General features: G+C 36.0%; 1 protein-coding gene across 2 annotated transcripts in view; it reads right to left on the bottom strand.

Annotated features, from left to right (window-relative positions):
- LOC123561491 (histone acetyltransferase type B catalytic subunit-like) overlaps window positions 1-16,347 on the bottom strand; it is a 35,547-nt gene that overhangs the window by 6,632 nt on the left and 12,568 nt on the right. For both annotated transcript variants that reach the window (XR_008372798.1, XM_045353896.2), the window contains exons 2-10: window positions 15,473-15,550; window positions 13,731-13,803; window positions 11,473-11,596; window positions 10,055-10,196; window positions 7,274-7,427; window positions 6,220-6,324; window positions 3,435-3,541; window positions 2,246-2,397; window positions 1,489-1,605 (exon numbers count right to left, since the gene is read on the bottom strand). Coding sequence is in view for 1 of the 2 variants with exons in the window: in XM_045353896.2 (XP_045209831.2) it covers window positions 1,489-1,605; window positions 2,246-2,397; window positions 3,435-3,541; window positions 6,220-6,324; window positions 7,274-7,427; window positions 10,055-10,196; window positions 11,473-11,596; window positions 13,731-13,803; window positions 15,473-15,550 (1,052 nt within the window). In the remaining variant the exon portion in view is untranslated. The remainder of the gene's footprint in view (window positions 1-1,488; window positions 1,606-2,245; window positions 2,398-3,434; window positions 3,542-6,219; window positions 6,325-7,273; window positions 7,428-10,054; window positions 10,197-11,472; window positions 11,597-13,730; window positions 13,804-15,472; window positions 15,551-16,347) is intronic.

Below are 16,347 nucleotides of genomic sequence, written 5' to 3'. Positions count from 1 at the left end.
GTCACGCCAATGCTGACGTTGACCAAGTGATGACAATAACTCATCATTTTTTTTTTTTCAAACAAGAGGGCCATGATGGCCCTATTTCGCTCACCAGAGTTTATCTGGCGTACTGGCCTAGTTTTTGACCCCACATGACCCAGTTTTGAATCTGACCTAGAAATCATCAAGACATACATTCTGACAAAGTTTCATAAATATTGGGTCACAACTGTGGCCTCTGGAGTGTTAACAAGCTTTTCCTTTCATCTGGACTGGCCTACTTGACACATGACCCAGATTCAAAATTGACCTAGTATCATCAAGACAAACATTCTGACAAAATTTCATCAAGATTGAGTCACAACTGTGGCCTCTAGAGTGTTCACAAGCTTTTCCTTTGATCTGGCCTACTGACCTAGTTTTTGATCCCACATGACCCAGATTCAAACTTGATCTAGTAATCATCAAGACAAACATTCTGACCAAATTTCATAAAGATTGAGTCACAACTGTGGCCTCTTTTGTGTTCACAAGCTTTTCCTTTGATGTGGCCTACTGACCTAGTTCTTGACCCCATATGACCCAGTTTCGAAACTGACCTAGAAATCATTAAGATAAACACTCTGGCCAAGTTTCATAAAGATTGGGTCACAACTGTCGCCTCTAGAGTGTTCAAAAGCTTTTCCTTTGATTTGACCAGGTGACCTAGTTTTTGACCCCACATGACCCAGAAATCAGAAATCAAGACAATCACTCTGACTAAGTTTCATAAAGATTGGGTCACAACTGTGGCCTCTAGAGTGTTCACAAGCTATCCTTTGATCTGGCCTACTGACCTAGTTTTTGACCCTCACATGGCCCAGTTTCGAACCTGATCTAGAGATCACCAAGACTAACATTCTGACCAAGTTTCATAAAGATTGGGCCACAAATGTGGCCTCTAGAGTGTTCACAAGGCAAATATTGACGGACGATGCACGCTGGACAATGACCGGACACAATAGCTCACCTTGAGCACTTTGTGCTCTGTTGAGCTAACAAGACTCTAAATTATGTAATGCCTGAAAAAGGGATATTAAGCTGTTTCTAAAGTATTTTATACCTGGAAAGGGGATATTAAGCCGTTTCTAAAGTATTTTATACCTGGAAAAGGGATATTAAGCCGTTTCTAAAGTATTTTATACCTGGAAAAGGGATATTAAGCCGTTTCTAAAGTATTTTATACCTGGAAAGGGATATTAAGCCGTTTCTAAAGTATTTTATACCTGGAAAGGGATATTAAGCCGTTTCTAAAGTATTTTATACCTGGAAAGGGATATTCAGCCGTTTCTAAAGTATTTTATACCTGGAAAGGGATATCAAGCCGTTTCTAAAGTATTTTATACCTGGAAAGGGATATCAAGCCGTTTCTAAAGTATTTTATACCTGGAAAGGGAATATTAAGCCGTTTCTAAAGTATTTTATACCTGGAAAGGGATATTAAGCCATTTCTAAAGTATTTTATACCTGGAAAGGGATATTAAGCCGTCTCTTGATATCCAGTCTATACTGTCGGAACTTTTCTTTATCTGCCTCGCTTGTTGCCTTCAAGCGCAGTATTTCATATATCCTTCTAGTTTGTTTCTGCAAATGTATCATTTCAAAATACAATACAAATCTCTAACCCTTCTTACTAAATGAAATTTAGGAAATTCGCAATTACAACAAAGAACAGATCCTAGCAAACAATCAGAATATCAAAGCCTTACCCCTAGATGCTTGGGTGCCAATATATCATTCTATTCCGTTATTTACAAATTTTCTGTTTCCTGAAATACTACTAAAAATCAAATTCAAACTGATCAGCAGTTTGTAATTTTTTTGCTAAGCTGGATTAAGTTTTAAATTTGAGCATCCCTACTAGTGGCAGGATGAACACTTCCAGCAAGACTAAGGGATGGAGGGGTCCTCCAGTAGAAAATATTATGTAAAATGAAACTTTAATATCAAAAACTGCTAATTTCAAGTAAATTTGTTAAAACTGACATCCCATTCTTTTTGCTTAATAGTGAAAAACGACAAAAGTAGTGTTCTAATAAAGATTTCACTAAATGTTAATCACAGTGTGACCAAAGACTGCTGTGTTCATATTAGGATCAATATGTGGTCAAATACCATATATCCTTATATAAACCTTTTTTTACAGTTTTCAGAGTTTCATATATTTTCAAAGACTAGCATGAAATTCAAGGACTTTTCAAGGTCTTTCAAACCCTGTACTTACACGGTTCAACTTCAGTTTGAGCCTGGCTTCATGCTGCATGTCATCATCAAATCCCTCGCATAACTTCTCAGGCTGAAAACTTTTCAACTTCATACAGTTTCTTGCATCAACAAAGTCTCGTAACCTCTGGAAGTTTTCTGACGGATCTTCCACTGTAGGTATTAAAATTCCAATTTAAAACTAGGGCTTTTGAAAAAAGCACATGTCTCCCACAACTGCCTAATCATCTAAATAGTAAGTCTGTCTTTGTAAACTGTTTGTGGCCTATTGGTATTCACATGCTGGAGTAACCGGTCTACAATGCTGTTCGGTGGTAGCAGAGTGGAGTAACCAGTCTACAATACTGCGCTGGTTATTGTTGGTAATTCTGTTCAAGGGCAATAATTCCCAAGTGTCTTGGCCGATTTGGCTAGTTATAGAACTTGGCCGAGGTCTTATGGTCAAACACATTTTGTTCAAGTTTGGTGAAAATCAGATAAGAAATGTTCGACTTAGAGAGTGGACAAGCTTTGTGACAGACACACAGACAGGAGTAAATCAGTATGTCTCCCACACATAATTTCGTGATGCCTTTAAGGTAAAACATGTCTTAAATTTTGATAGCCTGTTTATATTGGTACAAACAAACAAAAATTCTTACGCTGCGACACAAAAAAGCAAAATTAAAATACAATAGAAGGATTTTTACCATAAGCTTAGAAAAGTTTAGAAAATATGCAGGAGACACAAAATGAAAGTATCGAACAATTACGTCCAGATGTATGAACATCCATCCAATAATTTCAGAGATACATGTATACCTTTAGAAAGGAACAAAGGACTGAGCAGGTGAATCCAGTATTTTGTTGGAGGTATAACGATTTCTTTCTTGAGTTTGGTTTTGATCCAACTTTGAAGTGCATCTCATTAACATGAAGGTCATTTTTTACCCCAACACTGTTCCAAAACAATGATACCAATGAAGTTTTTGTGAAACGAACAACAGCTCCTGAACAGAATAGTTTACACCAGTAAACAACATCTCACTTCAACATTTTCATTCTGAAATTACTACAGCCACCAAAATCCTCTACCAAGGGAGAAAACTGACAATCCTACAACTGTAGTCTGAAGCTACAAAATGACGAAATCTTTACATTGCCTATATATCTAACAAACAGTAAAATTCTTTATACAAAAGACATACTACCTGTGATGTCTAAAATATCAGAGTTGCCATAGCAACCATTGTAGAATGTCTGCAGTAACTGTGCTCCATGCCCTTGTTTCTGGAAGGGAGGTAATACCAGAGCCTGACTGAAAACACAAAATTCATTTATAAGATCTTAAAAAAGATTTAAACCAAATTATAGTTAAAACACAACAAATTTAAGCACTTTTCAAGGGCTTTTCTTGTACTATTTTCATATTCTCAAGGACAAATATTCTTGGAATAGTGTCTTGAAAAGCATTTATCAAATAATTCGAAGAGGTTCTACTTATCATTTATTCATAATTTTAACATGTCCAAAACATTGCAGAATCAATATTATTTTAACTTGCGTATTGATTACATTTTACTTGGACTTTACCATAGACTCCCTGTGTAAAATTTCAAACTTTGAACTAAAATAAATGTATTAAATCCATGTAATATTTCAATGAAACTTCAAAGTTTTGTTGTTTGTAGCATCATCTGGGGCATGTGCAGTGAAATATCTTAATTTGATTTCTAAAATAGTGTGATATTTAGAAATAAAGTCACTGTTATGTTCACTATAAATATACTTCTTTATACCCAAGTGGAAACTGGCAGGTACTCGAAAATGCAGCTCTCCGATTGGTCAGTTAGAAACCCTAATCTACGGTGATGTCATGATAAAGTTATGAATCAGGCCTCGACCTTAACTTTTTTCAGCAGTTGCCAGCAGGTCCACCAACTGCTAAAATCTAGTAGACCTGCTCAGACTTTAGTGGACCTCCAATTCTATCACAAAAATTGTGATGTTGTAGACGTCATAACTTCATATGACTCAAAGAAACAGGACTTATTTCTAAAATAATTAAAAATGAAGACTGTAGCAATCTGTTATCCCGAAAATAATTATTTTGAAAAGTGTCCCAAAATATGGACACAATAATCATCATCCACCCGACCCGTGTTGAAAATGAAAAAAAAAAAAAAAAAAAACAACAACAAAAAATCCCATTAACAATTGTCGGTAATTATTCTGTTGATAAACTAAGTAATTGGCCTTATTTTCATTATCAATTAACACCTCCTCAAAGAGCTAAATGAAGTGTGTCGGTTTGAATATTATGGCATCTGAAGTGGAGATCGAAGCGGTATAGTTGCCCGAGATTGTCATGGCATTACATCATGTTTTCGCGCCATGTGACACATCACTGTCTGATCGTACTTTCTCGATTCCTTAAATTGTTGAGAAGAAATCAAGAAAAAAGTTTTTTCTTTGATTTTTTAAAAGCGAATGTGCAATATCCCGAATAAACTGACATGTAAATGTGTTAAGCCGTGAACGATAATAGTGGATATCCTACCTCTGTGACCTATTTGCCCTCAAGGAATTTACATTATTGTTTGAGAAGAATATCTAACAAAGTGTTGTGTCAAAAAATACATGTACAAAGAATCATTTAAAACTTACTAAAAACCGCAACGACATACTGCTTTATTTTAAAACCACAATTTCTATTTACGTTCACGAGGTCACGTAACCTATTCTGCCGCGCTAACAGAAATCTGTTTGCCAAAAATCGTTTTACTCCATGTATTTAAATTGCTGCCGCTTTTTCATTATTTAAGATTTTTTAATTGTGTTTTTTGTACTTTCTGGTCAAAAGTCTGAATTTTATTACCATAGTATGTACCGTTTATTTACTTTAAGAAAGAAATAAATAATCAAGATCGCGCTGTTTGAAATTTTACAAAACATTATATGAAAATTTGATCGTTTTTAAAGAATTTTGCCTACATTCCTGTCGATATCTTATTAAAATTGTTATAGAATTCAAACTGTATTAGTTCTCAAGCGGTGTTGAAAATTTGAAGCGATTATATTAAAAAATGAATGCACTACGTGCGTTTTTTGTGTCAAAAGTAACCGCGATGTAAATTAGATATTACGATAGGGCGCACGTGCTTGTGGAATGGAAACTTACCAGCATGACGTCTTGATATTTTTACGATTCGCGGGTAAATTCCAGTCAACCCGGGTAATTTTGCCTGATGTAATTTCTCAATTTGGTAAAGTTACCACGTAAAAACCACTCGCCCGATCGGTGGAGTAGTCCATTCATGCTATCCTGACTTTAACTCGCCAATGCTTATAACTGTAGAATGCCGTACTTAAGGCAAAATCAACTTTCGTTTTGTGAATTCGCCGATATGGGTACGATTTTTTCCTCTTTATTTTTCACTTTTAAGGGTTTTATTTTACTTGCAGACCGTGACTGAAAATTGGTTGACCGTCGGTCTACCCAACTTTTGATAGTTAGTGGACCTGCCAATATTCTGGTTGCGTCGGTCCAACGGTCCACCGCTAAGGTCGAGGCCTGTGAATAGTGAAATGTATATAGAATTCAAAAGGTTAATCTGGTCTGGGTATGAACAACATTATTTACTATTTTTAGTAATTGCAGACAGAACTTTTTAAGTAATTTTTGATAAACTTCAAGCAGAACTTTTCAAAATCAAGTACATTTATAAGTGTTTTGGGATTTTATGAGTCAATTTCAAGTTTTCATGGACAAGCATTAAACTCGAAAACTTCCCAAGGTGTGTGCTAACCCTGATTATGATAGCCCTAGTGTCCCGTCCAACTAATACTATGCCTGTAAGAAGGATTTGCAGTACTGAATTTAACATATGTGCCTTTAAATTCTTTGCAAGAATTCACAACCTTAGGCAAACCTGCATGTAAGGTAATTTCAGTTGTGCTATGCATCTCAAGAAATGGAAAAATACACGGACCTACCTTATTCTTGGCCGTGTTCTACATGGGTAGGCATAATAATTATACACTGTCATATAACCAGCTATTGCATACATGGGATTCCCATTGCACTTGTACTTTTCAAATCTGAAAGTCAACATTTGAGTAATTTGTTAGTTTTAAATCATTCAAAGTGCAATACTGTCCCAAAGGTTCTTTCATATCATACACTACATGCATATCATGAAGTTCTTTTAATACAGCTATCAAAACAGCACTTGTTTTCTATAACTCAGTGGGAAGAAACCCAAGTACTATATTATATACATGATATATTCGCTTATCAGTAACATTCTATTTATAGATTCATTAGTCCTCAAAACACTTTGATCCATGGTATGGGAGATTTCTGTTAACACTAAAAACCCCTATCACCTCACATTAACCTTTAGCCTGCTGACGGCAAGTGATTCTGCTTTTGCGACCAGTGCAGACCATGATCAGCCTGCTGACGGCAAGTGATTCTGCTTTTGCGACCAGTGCAGACCATGATCAGCCTGCTGACGGCAAGTGATTCTGCTTTTGCGACCAGTGCAGACCATGATCAGCCTGCTGACGGCAAGTGATTCTGCTTTTGCGACCAGTGCAGACCATGATCAGCCTGCTGGCGGCAACTGATTCTGCTTTTGCGACCAGTGCAGACCATGATCAGCCTGCTGGCGGCAACTGATTCTGCTTTTGCGACCAGTGCAGACCATGATCAGCCTGCTGGCGGCAACTGATTCTGCTTTTGCGACCAGTGCAGACCACAATCAGCCTGCACGGATGTTCGCTATTCAGTCAGCAGATTTTCAATGAACACCCCTTCAAATAGTAAATGGTACTGTCCAAATTGAATGATAGACCAGTCCATTTTAGAAATTCAAAAGGCTACAGGTTAAAACTATTTAATGTGCCTCTTTGTTATAGTATACACTCTTGCAATCAAAAGATGACAAACATCATATGGATATTGAATTAATAACAGATTTTGAGAAAATGAAAACAGATTTAAGGACAAGATGACACAACAGCCAGGGACTGAAAAACTCCTTACAGTAAATAAAAGCTCCATCTTTCATCATCAACATCTATGAATGATGCAGCATCAATGAAGTACAGTATAAATGTCTGGAGTCTTTCATGATATTCTCGGAACCCGGGACAGTCTATGTCAGTCTTGTAAATCTCAAACTGCCTATCTTTACCATCTGAAAATACATTTTTACATTCTTTATTTCAACAGATGATTCAAACTTGAGCTCATCTGATTTGCTCATAATACAATTGCGATACCCATTTTCTGTGTTTAACAGTTTTAGTATAGCTGTCATTCAAAGACTGAAAATTAAAATCTGGTATCTGATATGTATGTATTACTGACAAATATTGATAGTAAAATAATTACAGACAAACCCTTATGTAAAATAATTACAGCAGTTTTTTACACTTAGAAAACATTTTCTGAACTAAAAATTTTTCACAGATACACCGACAGTAATCATAAACAATATACATGTACATGTACATGTATTACGTGTACACGAACAAAGGCAAATAGTAAACAAAATTAAATCATTTTAATTTTTTTTTCTGATTAAATATTACTGGTGCTCATTTTAACATATCCTGAAAACCTAACTTTAGTACATATTGACTTCTTCAAACATTACTTCTCAACCAGTTAGAGTAAAGAATCAACAATGTCAGATGTAATACCTTTGCGACTATTACGTGAACCATAACAATTAAAAACAAAGAGGACCATGATGGTCCTGAATCGCTCACCTCTTCCCACATGACCCAGTTTTGAGTATGACATCGTTTTTTCTATTATTGACCTATTGACCTAGTTTTCGAAGGTATGTGACCCCCAGTTTCTAAACTGACCTAGATATCATCAAGGTGAACATTCAGATCAATTTTCATGAAGATCCATTGAAAAATATGGCCTCTAGAGAGGTCAAAAGATTTTTCTAATTTTAGACCTACTGACCTAGTTTTTGACCGCAGTTGACCCAGTTTCAAATTTGACCTAGATATCATCAAGATGAACATTCAGACCAACTTTCATACAGATCCCATGAAAAGTATGGCCTTTAGAGAGGTCACAAGGTTTTTTTTATTATTTGACCTACTGACCTAGTTTTTATGACCCAGTTTCAAATTTGACCTGGCATCATCAAGGTGAACATTCTGACCAATTTTCATGAAGATCCATTCAAGGGTATGGCCTCTAGAGAGGTCACAAGGTTTTTCTATTTCAAGACCTACTGACCTAGTTTTTGATTGCAGTTGACCCAGTTTCAAACTTGACCTATATATCATCAAGATAAACATTCAGACCAATTTTCATGAAGATCCATTTAAGGGTATGGCCTCTAGAGAGGTCACAAGGTTTTTCTATTTCAAGACCTACTGACCTAGTTTTTGATTGCAGTTGACCCAGTTTCAAACTTGACCTATATATCATCAAGATAAACATTCAGACCAACTTTCATACAGATCCCATGAAAAATATGGCCTCTAGAGAGGTCACAACGTTTTTTCATTATTTGACCTACTGACCTATTTTTTGGTGGCACATGACCCACTTTCGAACTTGACTTAGATATCATCAAGATGAACATTCTGACCAATTTTTATGGAGATCCATTCACAAGTATGGCCTCTAGAGAGGTCACAAGGTTTTTCTATATTTAGACCTACTGACCTAGTTTTTGATCGCACATGACCCTGTTTCACACCTGACCTAGATAGCATCAAGATGAACATTCAGACCAACTTTCATACAGATCCCATGAAAAATATGGCCTTTAGAGAGGTCACAAGGTTTTTCTATTATTTGACCTACTGACCTAGTTTTTGATGGCATGTGACCCACTTTCGAACTTGTTCTAGATATCATCAAGATGAACACTCAGACCAACTTTCATACAGATTCCATGAAAAATATGGCCTCTAGAGAGGTCACAAGGTTTTTCTATTATTTGACCTACTGACCTAGTTTTTGATGGCACGTGACCCACTTTTAAACTTCACCTAGATATCATTAAGGTGAACATTCTGACCAATTTTCATGAAGATCTCATGAATATATGGCCACTAGAGAGGTCACAAGGTTTTTCTATTTTTAGACCTACTGACCTAGTTTTTGACTGCATGTGACCCAGTTTCGAACTTGACCTAGATATCATCAAGATGAACATTCAGACCAACTTTCATACAGATCCCATGAAAAATATGGCCTTTAGAGAGGTCACAAGGTTTTTCTATTATTTGACCTACTGACCTAGTTTTTGAAGGCACATGACCCAGTTTCGAACTTGACCTTAATATCATCAAGGTGAACGTTCTGACCAATTTTTATGAAGATCTTGTGAAATATATGGCCTCTAGAGAGGTCACAAGGTTTTTCTATTTTTAGACCTACTGACCTAGTTTTTGATGGCACGTGACCCAGTTTCGAAAGTGACCTAGATATCATCAAGGTGAACATTCTGACCAATTTTCATAAAGATCCCATGAAAAACGTGACCTCTAGAGGGGTCACAAGCAAAAGTTTACGGACGGACGGACGCAAGGACGACGGACACCGCGCGATCACAAAAGCTCACCTTATCACTTTGTGACAGGTGAGCTAAAAACAATTCAAGGGTTATTTTTAGCAAGGGTTATTTTTAGCAGACTGTTTACATTGATCAGCATTTCTTTAATCTGTACAAGTGCACAGAAATTCAATAACACACTACCAGAAAAAAGTGAGCCTTACTCGAAAATACTAACCACAGGGTATTTTAATTTTACCGACTCGGATCTGTGAAAACATTGTACTTACCTTTATCGACTGTGTAAGAATGTAGAAGTTCACCATAGGGTTTGAAATTTGCATCTTTCGCCAGAGCGGCACTGAAATCATCAATGTTAGTGTAGTATCCTGGTGGCATCTCCTTTGACAGTGCTCCGATCACATCATCTGGCTGTAAAATAACACCACACTACATTGCCTAGGCTCTGTACACCCAAACATCATGGTGGGTAATATTCAAAAGAATACACATCATAAAGTAATCTCATTCATATTGTAATTAACCTTAACCCTGCTAAATTTCTGTAATGGATTGATCCATCATTCAATTTGGGCAATACCATTTATTATTCGAAGATGTGTTCACTGAAAATTTACTGACTGAATAGGGAACAGTGCAGACCATGATTAGCCCGCATGCATGTGCAGACTGTTATTGGTCTGCACTGGTCGCAAAGGCTAAATCTCTTGTTACCAGCAAGCTAAAGGTTAAACCATCTAACCTTAACAATATTTCTTGATTCAAACTAGAGAAATCCGAGCAAATAACTAGTCACTCCTTAGAAACTGGTCCAGGACAGATCACAGCAAACTCTAAACATTTACTAAACTATTTGAGATAAGATTCTGGGAATGATGGACAGTTTCTGTTCACCAGTTACTGTGAAAGCATTTGATTTTGTTGGCATGAAATCAGGGTTCGAATTTAAGCTCGCGTACTCGCGAAATGAGAGTGCAAATTTCAGACTGCGTGGTGACATTTCAGACAACAGCATTTTTTTGCGAGTGAAAATTTTTGGCCGAATAATGTGCTTTTCTAACGGTCGTCTCGATCTTACACTGTTCTTTCTTTAACAACTCGCAGTCATTGCAGCGCATTGTCATTTGCAAAACAAATTTTGGAGCACTCTTTCATCTTTCATCGTAAACATAAGTTTACACTCGATGCATGACCCGTGTGCATGTCTTTTCAACTGCTGACAAGTACCTGCGCCAATTTTGATGACGTTTACCGCATCCGGTGGCTTTTTTGGTAATCTATAATAAGTTACTATTTATATAGCGCAAATACGACTGGCTGGACTCATCACGTGGATGTCTGTGTTAATGTTCTAATAAAGTGACAAGTTGCGGAAAATCCAAGTTGTTTTTTCATTTAGTAAGTTAAAAATAATACCACTTGCGAAAAAATGCAAGCAGAAAATCTGGCTAAATTCGAACCCTGTGAAATTTGTGGTTTTGGTCAAAACAGCAATTTCGTGGGGATACAAATTTGTGGATTTCAACTTTTGAACATAAAATGAATGGGAATTTTACTTGTTCGTTGGGATTAAATTTCATGCATTGACACAACCACAAAATCCACAAAAACTACTCCCCCACGAATTTTAATGATTTCACAGTATAACAACTGACTGCATATTTACTATTGATTTTCAATTTAGTACCTGTAATCCGTCATCTTTTTCTGGAGTTACTTTGTCTGTGTATTTGATATTTACATATGTGGTCAGTTTGGCAGCACTGTAGAACAGCTGAATGGCAAGCTCCTTGTAGCCAAATATGTTCTCCCTAAAATATAATTAATAACTGAAATGAAAAGCATGATAGTTTTCAAATTTCCTGTAAATTATGAAGCAGAAATGCTGAATGACATAGCCTTACTTTCCACATACATTTTATACCAATTAAAATACTAGTTTAATGTATGTGTTAAGTTATGCTAATGGTTCCTGTTGTCATGGTTGTTGATAATTTCAGCAGCATATACTGATGATAAAGTCCCTTTTCTAGCCTCCATTTTGAACTATGAATCGGAGTGATCATGTTTTTTTTGTAAAAAAAAAAAAAAAAAGATCAATCTGCTTAATTTTTGTAAAGGGTTATTCATAGAGTACTTGCTTGTGCAAAATTACTGCAAAACTGGTCAAACAATTTCTGACAGAATCACCTTTTAAAAATTCGCACTGAGAATATAAAAGGAAACTAGTGGCCATACTTTCTGACAAATCATTCTGAATATTAAACTGAACAAGAGCTGTCCGTAAGACAGCCAAGCTCGACTATTCGAAATATTGTCCAAGAAGCAGGAAAATATTACCCAAAAAGGTTAAATATCAAAAGATTTTTAAGTTCAAAAGGGGGAATAATTTGACCAAAATGCATATCAGTTATGGGACTTGCTGCTATCAACTAGTTTTATAACCCTGAAGGCACATGTGAAGTTTCAATTCAATATCTGCATTAGTTTTGGAGATAGAAACTTGCATGTAAAACTTTAACCAGAATTTTCAAAGACCAAAAGGGGGCATAATTTGCCCAAAATACATGCCAGAGTTAAAGGACTTGATCCAGTGAGGTTAGTAATTGATCTAGAAAAAGAAAAAATAAGTTTCAAATCTATATGCCTTTTAGTAATAGCTGTATGTACTTGCACGCAAAACTTTAACCAAAATTTTCTAAGTCCAAAAGGGGGCATAATTTGGCCAAAATGAAGGTCAGAGTTATGGGACTTGCTGCTATCAACTAGTTTTATAACCCCGAAGACAGATGTGAAGTTTCAAATCAATATCTGCATTAGTTTTGGAGATAATAACTTGCATGTAAAACTTTAACCAAAATTTTTTAAGTCTAAAAGGGGGCATAATTTGCTCAAAAAACATGTCAGAGTTATGGGACTTGACCCAGTGAGGTTGGTAATTGATCTAGAAAAAGAAAAAATAAGTTTCAAATCTATATGCCTTTAAGAAATAGCTGTATGTACTTGCACGCAAAACTTTAACCAGAATTTTCTAAGTCCAAAAGGGGGCATAATTTGGCCAAAATGAAAGTCAGAGTTATGGGACTTGCTGCTATCAACTAGTTTTATAACCTCGAAGACACATGTGAAGTTTCAAGACAATATCTGCATTAGTTTTAGAGATAGTAACTTGCATGTAAAACTTTAACCAAAATTTTCTAAGTCCAAAAGGGGGCATAATTTGCTCAAAATACATGTCAGAGTTATGGGACTTGACCCAGAGAGGTTGGTAATTGACCTAGAAAAAGAAAAAATAAGTTTCAAAGCTATATGCCTTTAATTGATGGCTGTATGTACTTGCATGCAAAAACTTAACCAAGGTGTGACGCCGACGTCGATGCCAGGGTGAGTAGAATAGCTAGACTATTCTTCGAATAGTCGAGCTGAAAATCTTGGCAGGGTCGCTCAAAATACATTCCTGTAAAATAAATTTGACCAGCAGTAATTATTTCTGGCAAGAAGACTTTAAAGTTCCCTTTATATAATGGAACACTTACGATGCTCCCTTGTGACCATGCAGTATGAAAAAAAAACATAAAAAAAATAATTAGAACAAATAATTTGGTAGAGAGTAACGGAGATTATTTCAAAATAGCACCAGCGATTTAGGAGATGCTATTTCAAGATTTTCCTTATTTTAATTCTAGCAGCTCCTAAATGCAACCAAGCAGAACAGTTTGAACAGCTTTGCAAAACAACCTACAAAGAAACATCAAGGTTAAGATGCAACCTTTCAGTAAGGTATTGGAGAAGATGTTGCTTAATGAAAATGTAGACAGACGGACGACAGAAGGTGCTTGATCACAAATGCTCACCTTCAGGTACTGTGTTCAGGTGAGCAAATAAAAATAAAGTTAAACATCAATGGGAAATCTAGATGACAAACATCTAGAAAGTGTTACTCACTGTTCCCCAAATATCTGATGGGTCATGTCTGGATGAAATCCTTCATTGTTCTCCAAGTCTGACTCATCGCGAACTGAAGATAGAATATACAAAATGTACATGATCAAACTGAAAACATTCTGTACAGAAAATATGGACATCAACTTCATCTGTAAGAATCTGCTTAAATTGCATAAGGGAAAAGAGAAAATTAAGTTCTGAATATTGTATTAAACCTTTAAAGGCATTTTTTGGCAAATTTTCCCACCTGTATGTTGCTTTAAACGAATTTTTATGCACTGAAAAACACAGATACCATTACTACATGTATGTGATGTCAGGACATGGGAGTGATAGTCCTATAACAGCACTTTTACAATTTATGTTAGGACATGGTAGCGATAGTCCTATAACAGCACTTTTACAATTTAGAACACTTGTACTGAACATTTGGACTGAACCTTGTGCTAGGATTCAGACAGATTTTCCATGTTGATCAATCAAAGCAAAATAGTCTGATTACCTAGTAAAAATCAAGATAAAATTTGGTATTTAATCTAGCGTAATAATGTGCCATTTAATACAAATACATGTTTAGAGACAATATAATGACAAACTATTCAAATCATGTTAATATTTTACTGTTTTCTATTATAAGAAAAAATATAGTTCAATTATGTTACATGTAATTATCAAGAGGATGGCCTTGCCCTTCTGATCTTGCTTCTACCCAAGCTAGATAAAGATCCTTTGCATAGTTCATTTTAAGCTATTCAGAAGTGTTTCTAATTTTAGCTATGACAGCCCAATACTGCTTAACAATCTGTTCAAACATAGAAGTTCAAATCATGGGTGCTTAAGATCAAGTTTGGTGAAGTAGGCCATGGTATGATTATGATATAATTAACCCTTAGCCTGCTGGTGGCAAGTGATTCTGCCTTTGTGACAAGTGCAGACCAAGATCAGCCCGCACATCCGTGCAGTCTGATCATGGTCAGCACTGTTCGCCATTCAGTCAGTATCTTTTTGGTAATCACCCCTTTTAATAGTTAATGGTACTGTCCAAATTGAAGATGGACAAGTTCATTATAGAAATTTAGCAGGGTAAGGGTTAAAGTAATATGTTAAGGTTTGATTGATGCTACCTCCTGTATGTTGGTCAATTAGTAAGCCTCTGAACCAGGTCAAACATATGAGCCGCACCATGAGAAAACCAACATAGAAACCAACGCCACAAGAAAATCATTAGTGCATTTGCGACTAGCATGGATCCAGACCAGCCTGCACATCCATGCAATCTGGTCAGGATCCATGCCAGGGATACAAGTTAGCAGGGGCCCAGTAGCCCATGGCCCCTAGATTTTGGGCTGGGCCCTTCAATTGTTGGAGAAAATGCCCATATACTTAATGTTAAAAATTTATTTTTGACAGTCTGGGCCCCTAAATAAAAATACCTAGTTTATATCCCTGCATGCTGTTCGCTTTCAAAGCCTATTGCAATGAGAGAAACTGTAAGTGAACAGCATGGATTCTGACCAGACTGTGTGGATGCGCAGGCTGGTCTAGATCCATGCTGGTCGCAAACACACTAATGATTTTCTCGTGGCGTGGCATGTTCGTTAGTGTCTATATGCAAATCTGGGTAATAATCTTCTAACTGTATCAAAAATGTACAATACGAATATTACTAATTAAAGATGTCATCAAACATAATATTCCATTTTAATAACTGTGTCACACATAATATTTACAGACTGGTTTACCTAGCTTGAATGTTATAACTTCATTAGCATCACATTTGTAGTCGTCCAGCCTATTGTGCATCAGGGTCATTCCAGCACCTGCAGACATAAAATAAACATCCATGGGCACTAAAAGCTAGCCTAACCACAACCTATTTCAAAACTGAGGAATTCAAAATATTGAAAATAAAAAATGTTCCAATATTTGTACTGAAAATATTGTAAGTTTTGTACTTTTCAGTTATTCTTGATTCAGCATTGATATGCTTCCATATGCAGAGCCTGGTTCCAAATCATCATATCAATTGGCAAGATAATGTCAGCACAAACATACAATCAGCACTTAGTAATTCCACTGATTCATTTTTTTCATTCTTAAAATGAACATTTCATTTTAATGGTGCAAGAACTACTGCAGAGCAGGGAGTTGTTACAGGGGTTCCACTAGACCTGAAAACCCAAGGGTCCCAGGAACCTTGGCCCAAATTTTGAAGGGTCCTTTTCCAAAATACAGGAGCCCTGTCCCAACACGTCCATATAATTTACTATATTTTTTTATTTAGTAATACGTAGATCTTTACCTAAGAAAACAATAAACTCAAGATCATGTTACAGCATAATAAAAATGTCAGTTTCAGGTCATATAGTCTCAAATTGTAAACTAATATTTATCAAAATTCATATTATTTTTATTAGGTTTTTCTTCAATATTTCATTTAATTTTTAATAACAGAATAATGCTATAACACCCTATTAAAATGTATCCAAAATGCTCTATCCGGATACTGGTACACTTTCGGAATGTCATCAGAAAGTAGTTTTTGCTCAATTAACTTGGCCAGCTAAGCTAAATCGAGAGATAGTTCCTCAAATAATGATGCTACTTATCATTAAAA

The sequence above is a fragment of the Mercenaria mercenaria genome, chromosome 10 (genome assembly GCF_021730395.1).
Source record: "Mercenaria mercenaria strain notata chromosome 10, MADL_Memer_1, whole genome shotgun sequence".
NCBI lineage: Eukaryota > Metazoa > Mollusca > Bivalvia > Venerida > Veneridae > Mercenaria > Mercenaria mercenaria.
Note: the sequence above shows the minus strand (reverse complement) of the source record. Positions and strands in the feature narration are given on the sequence as shown.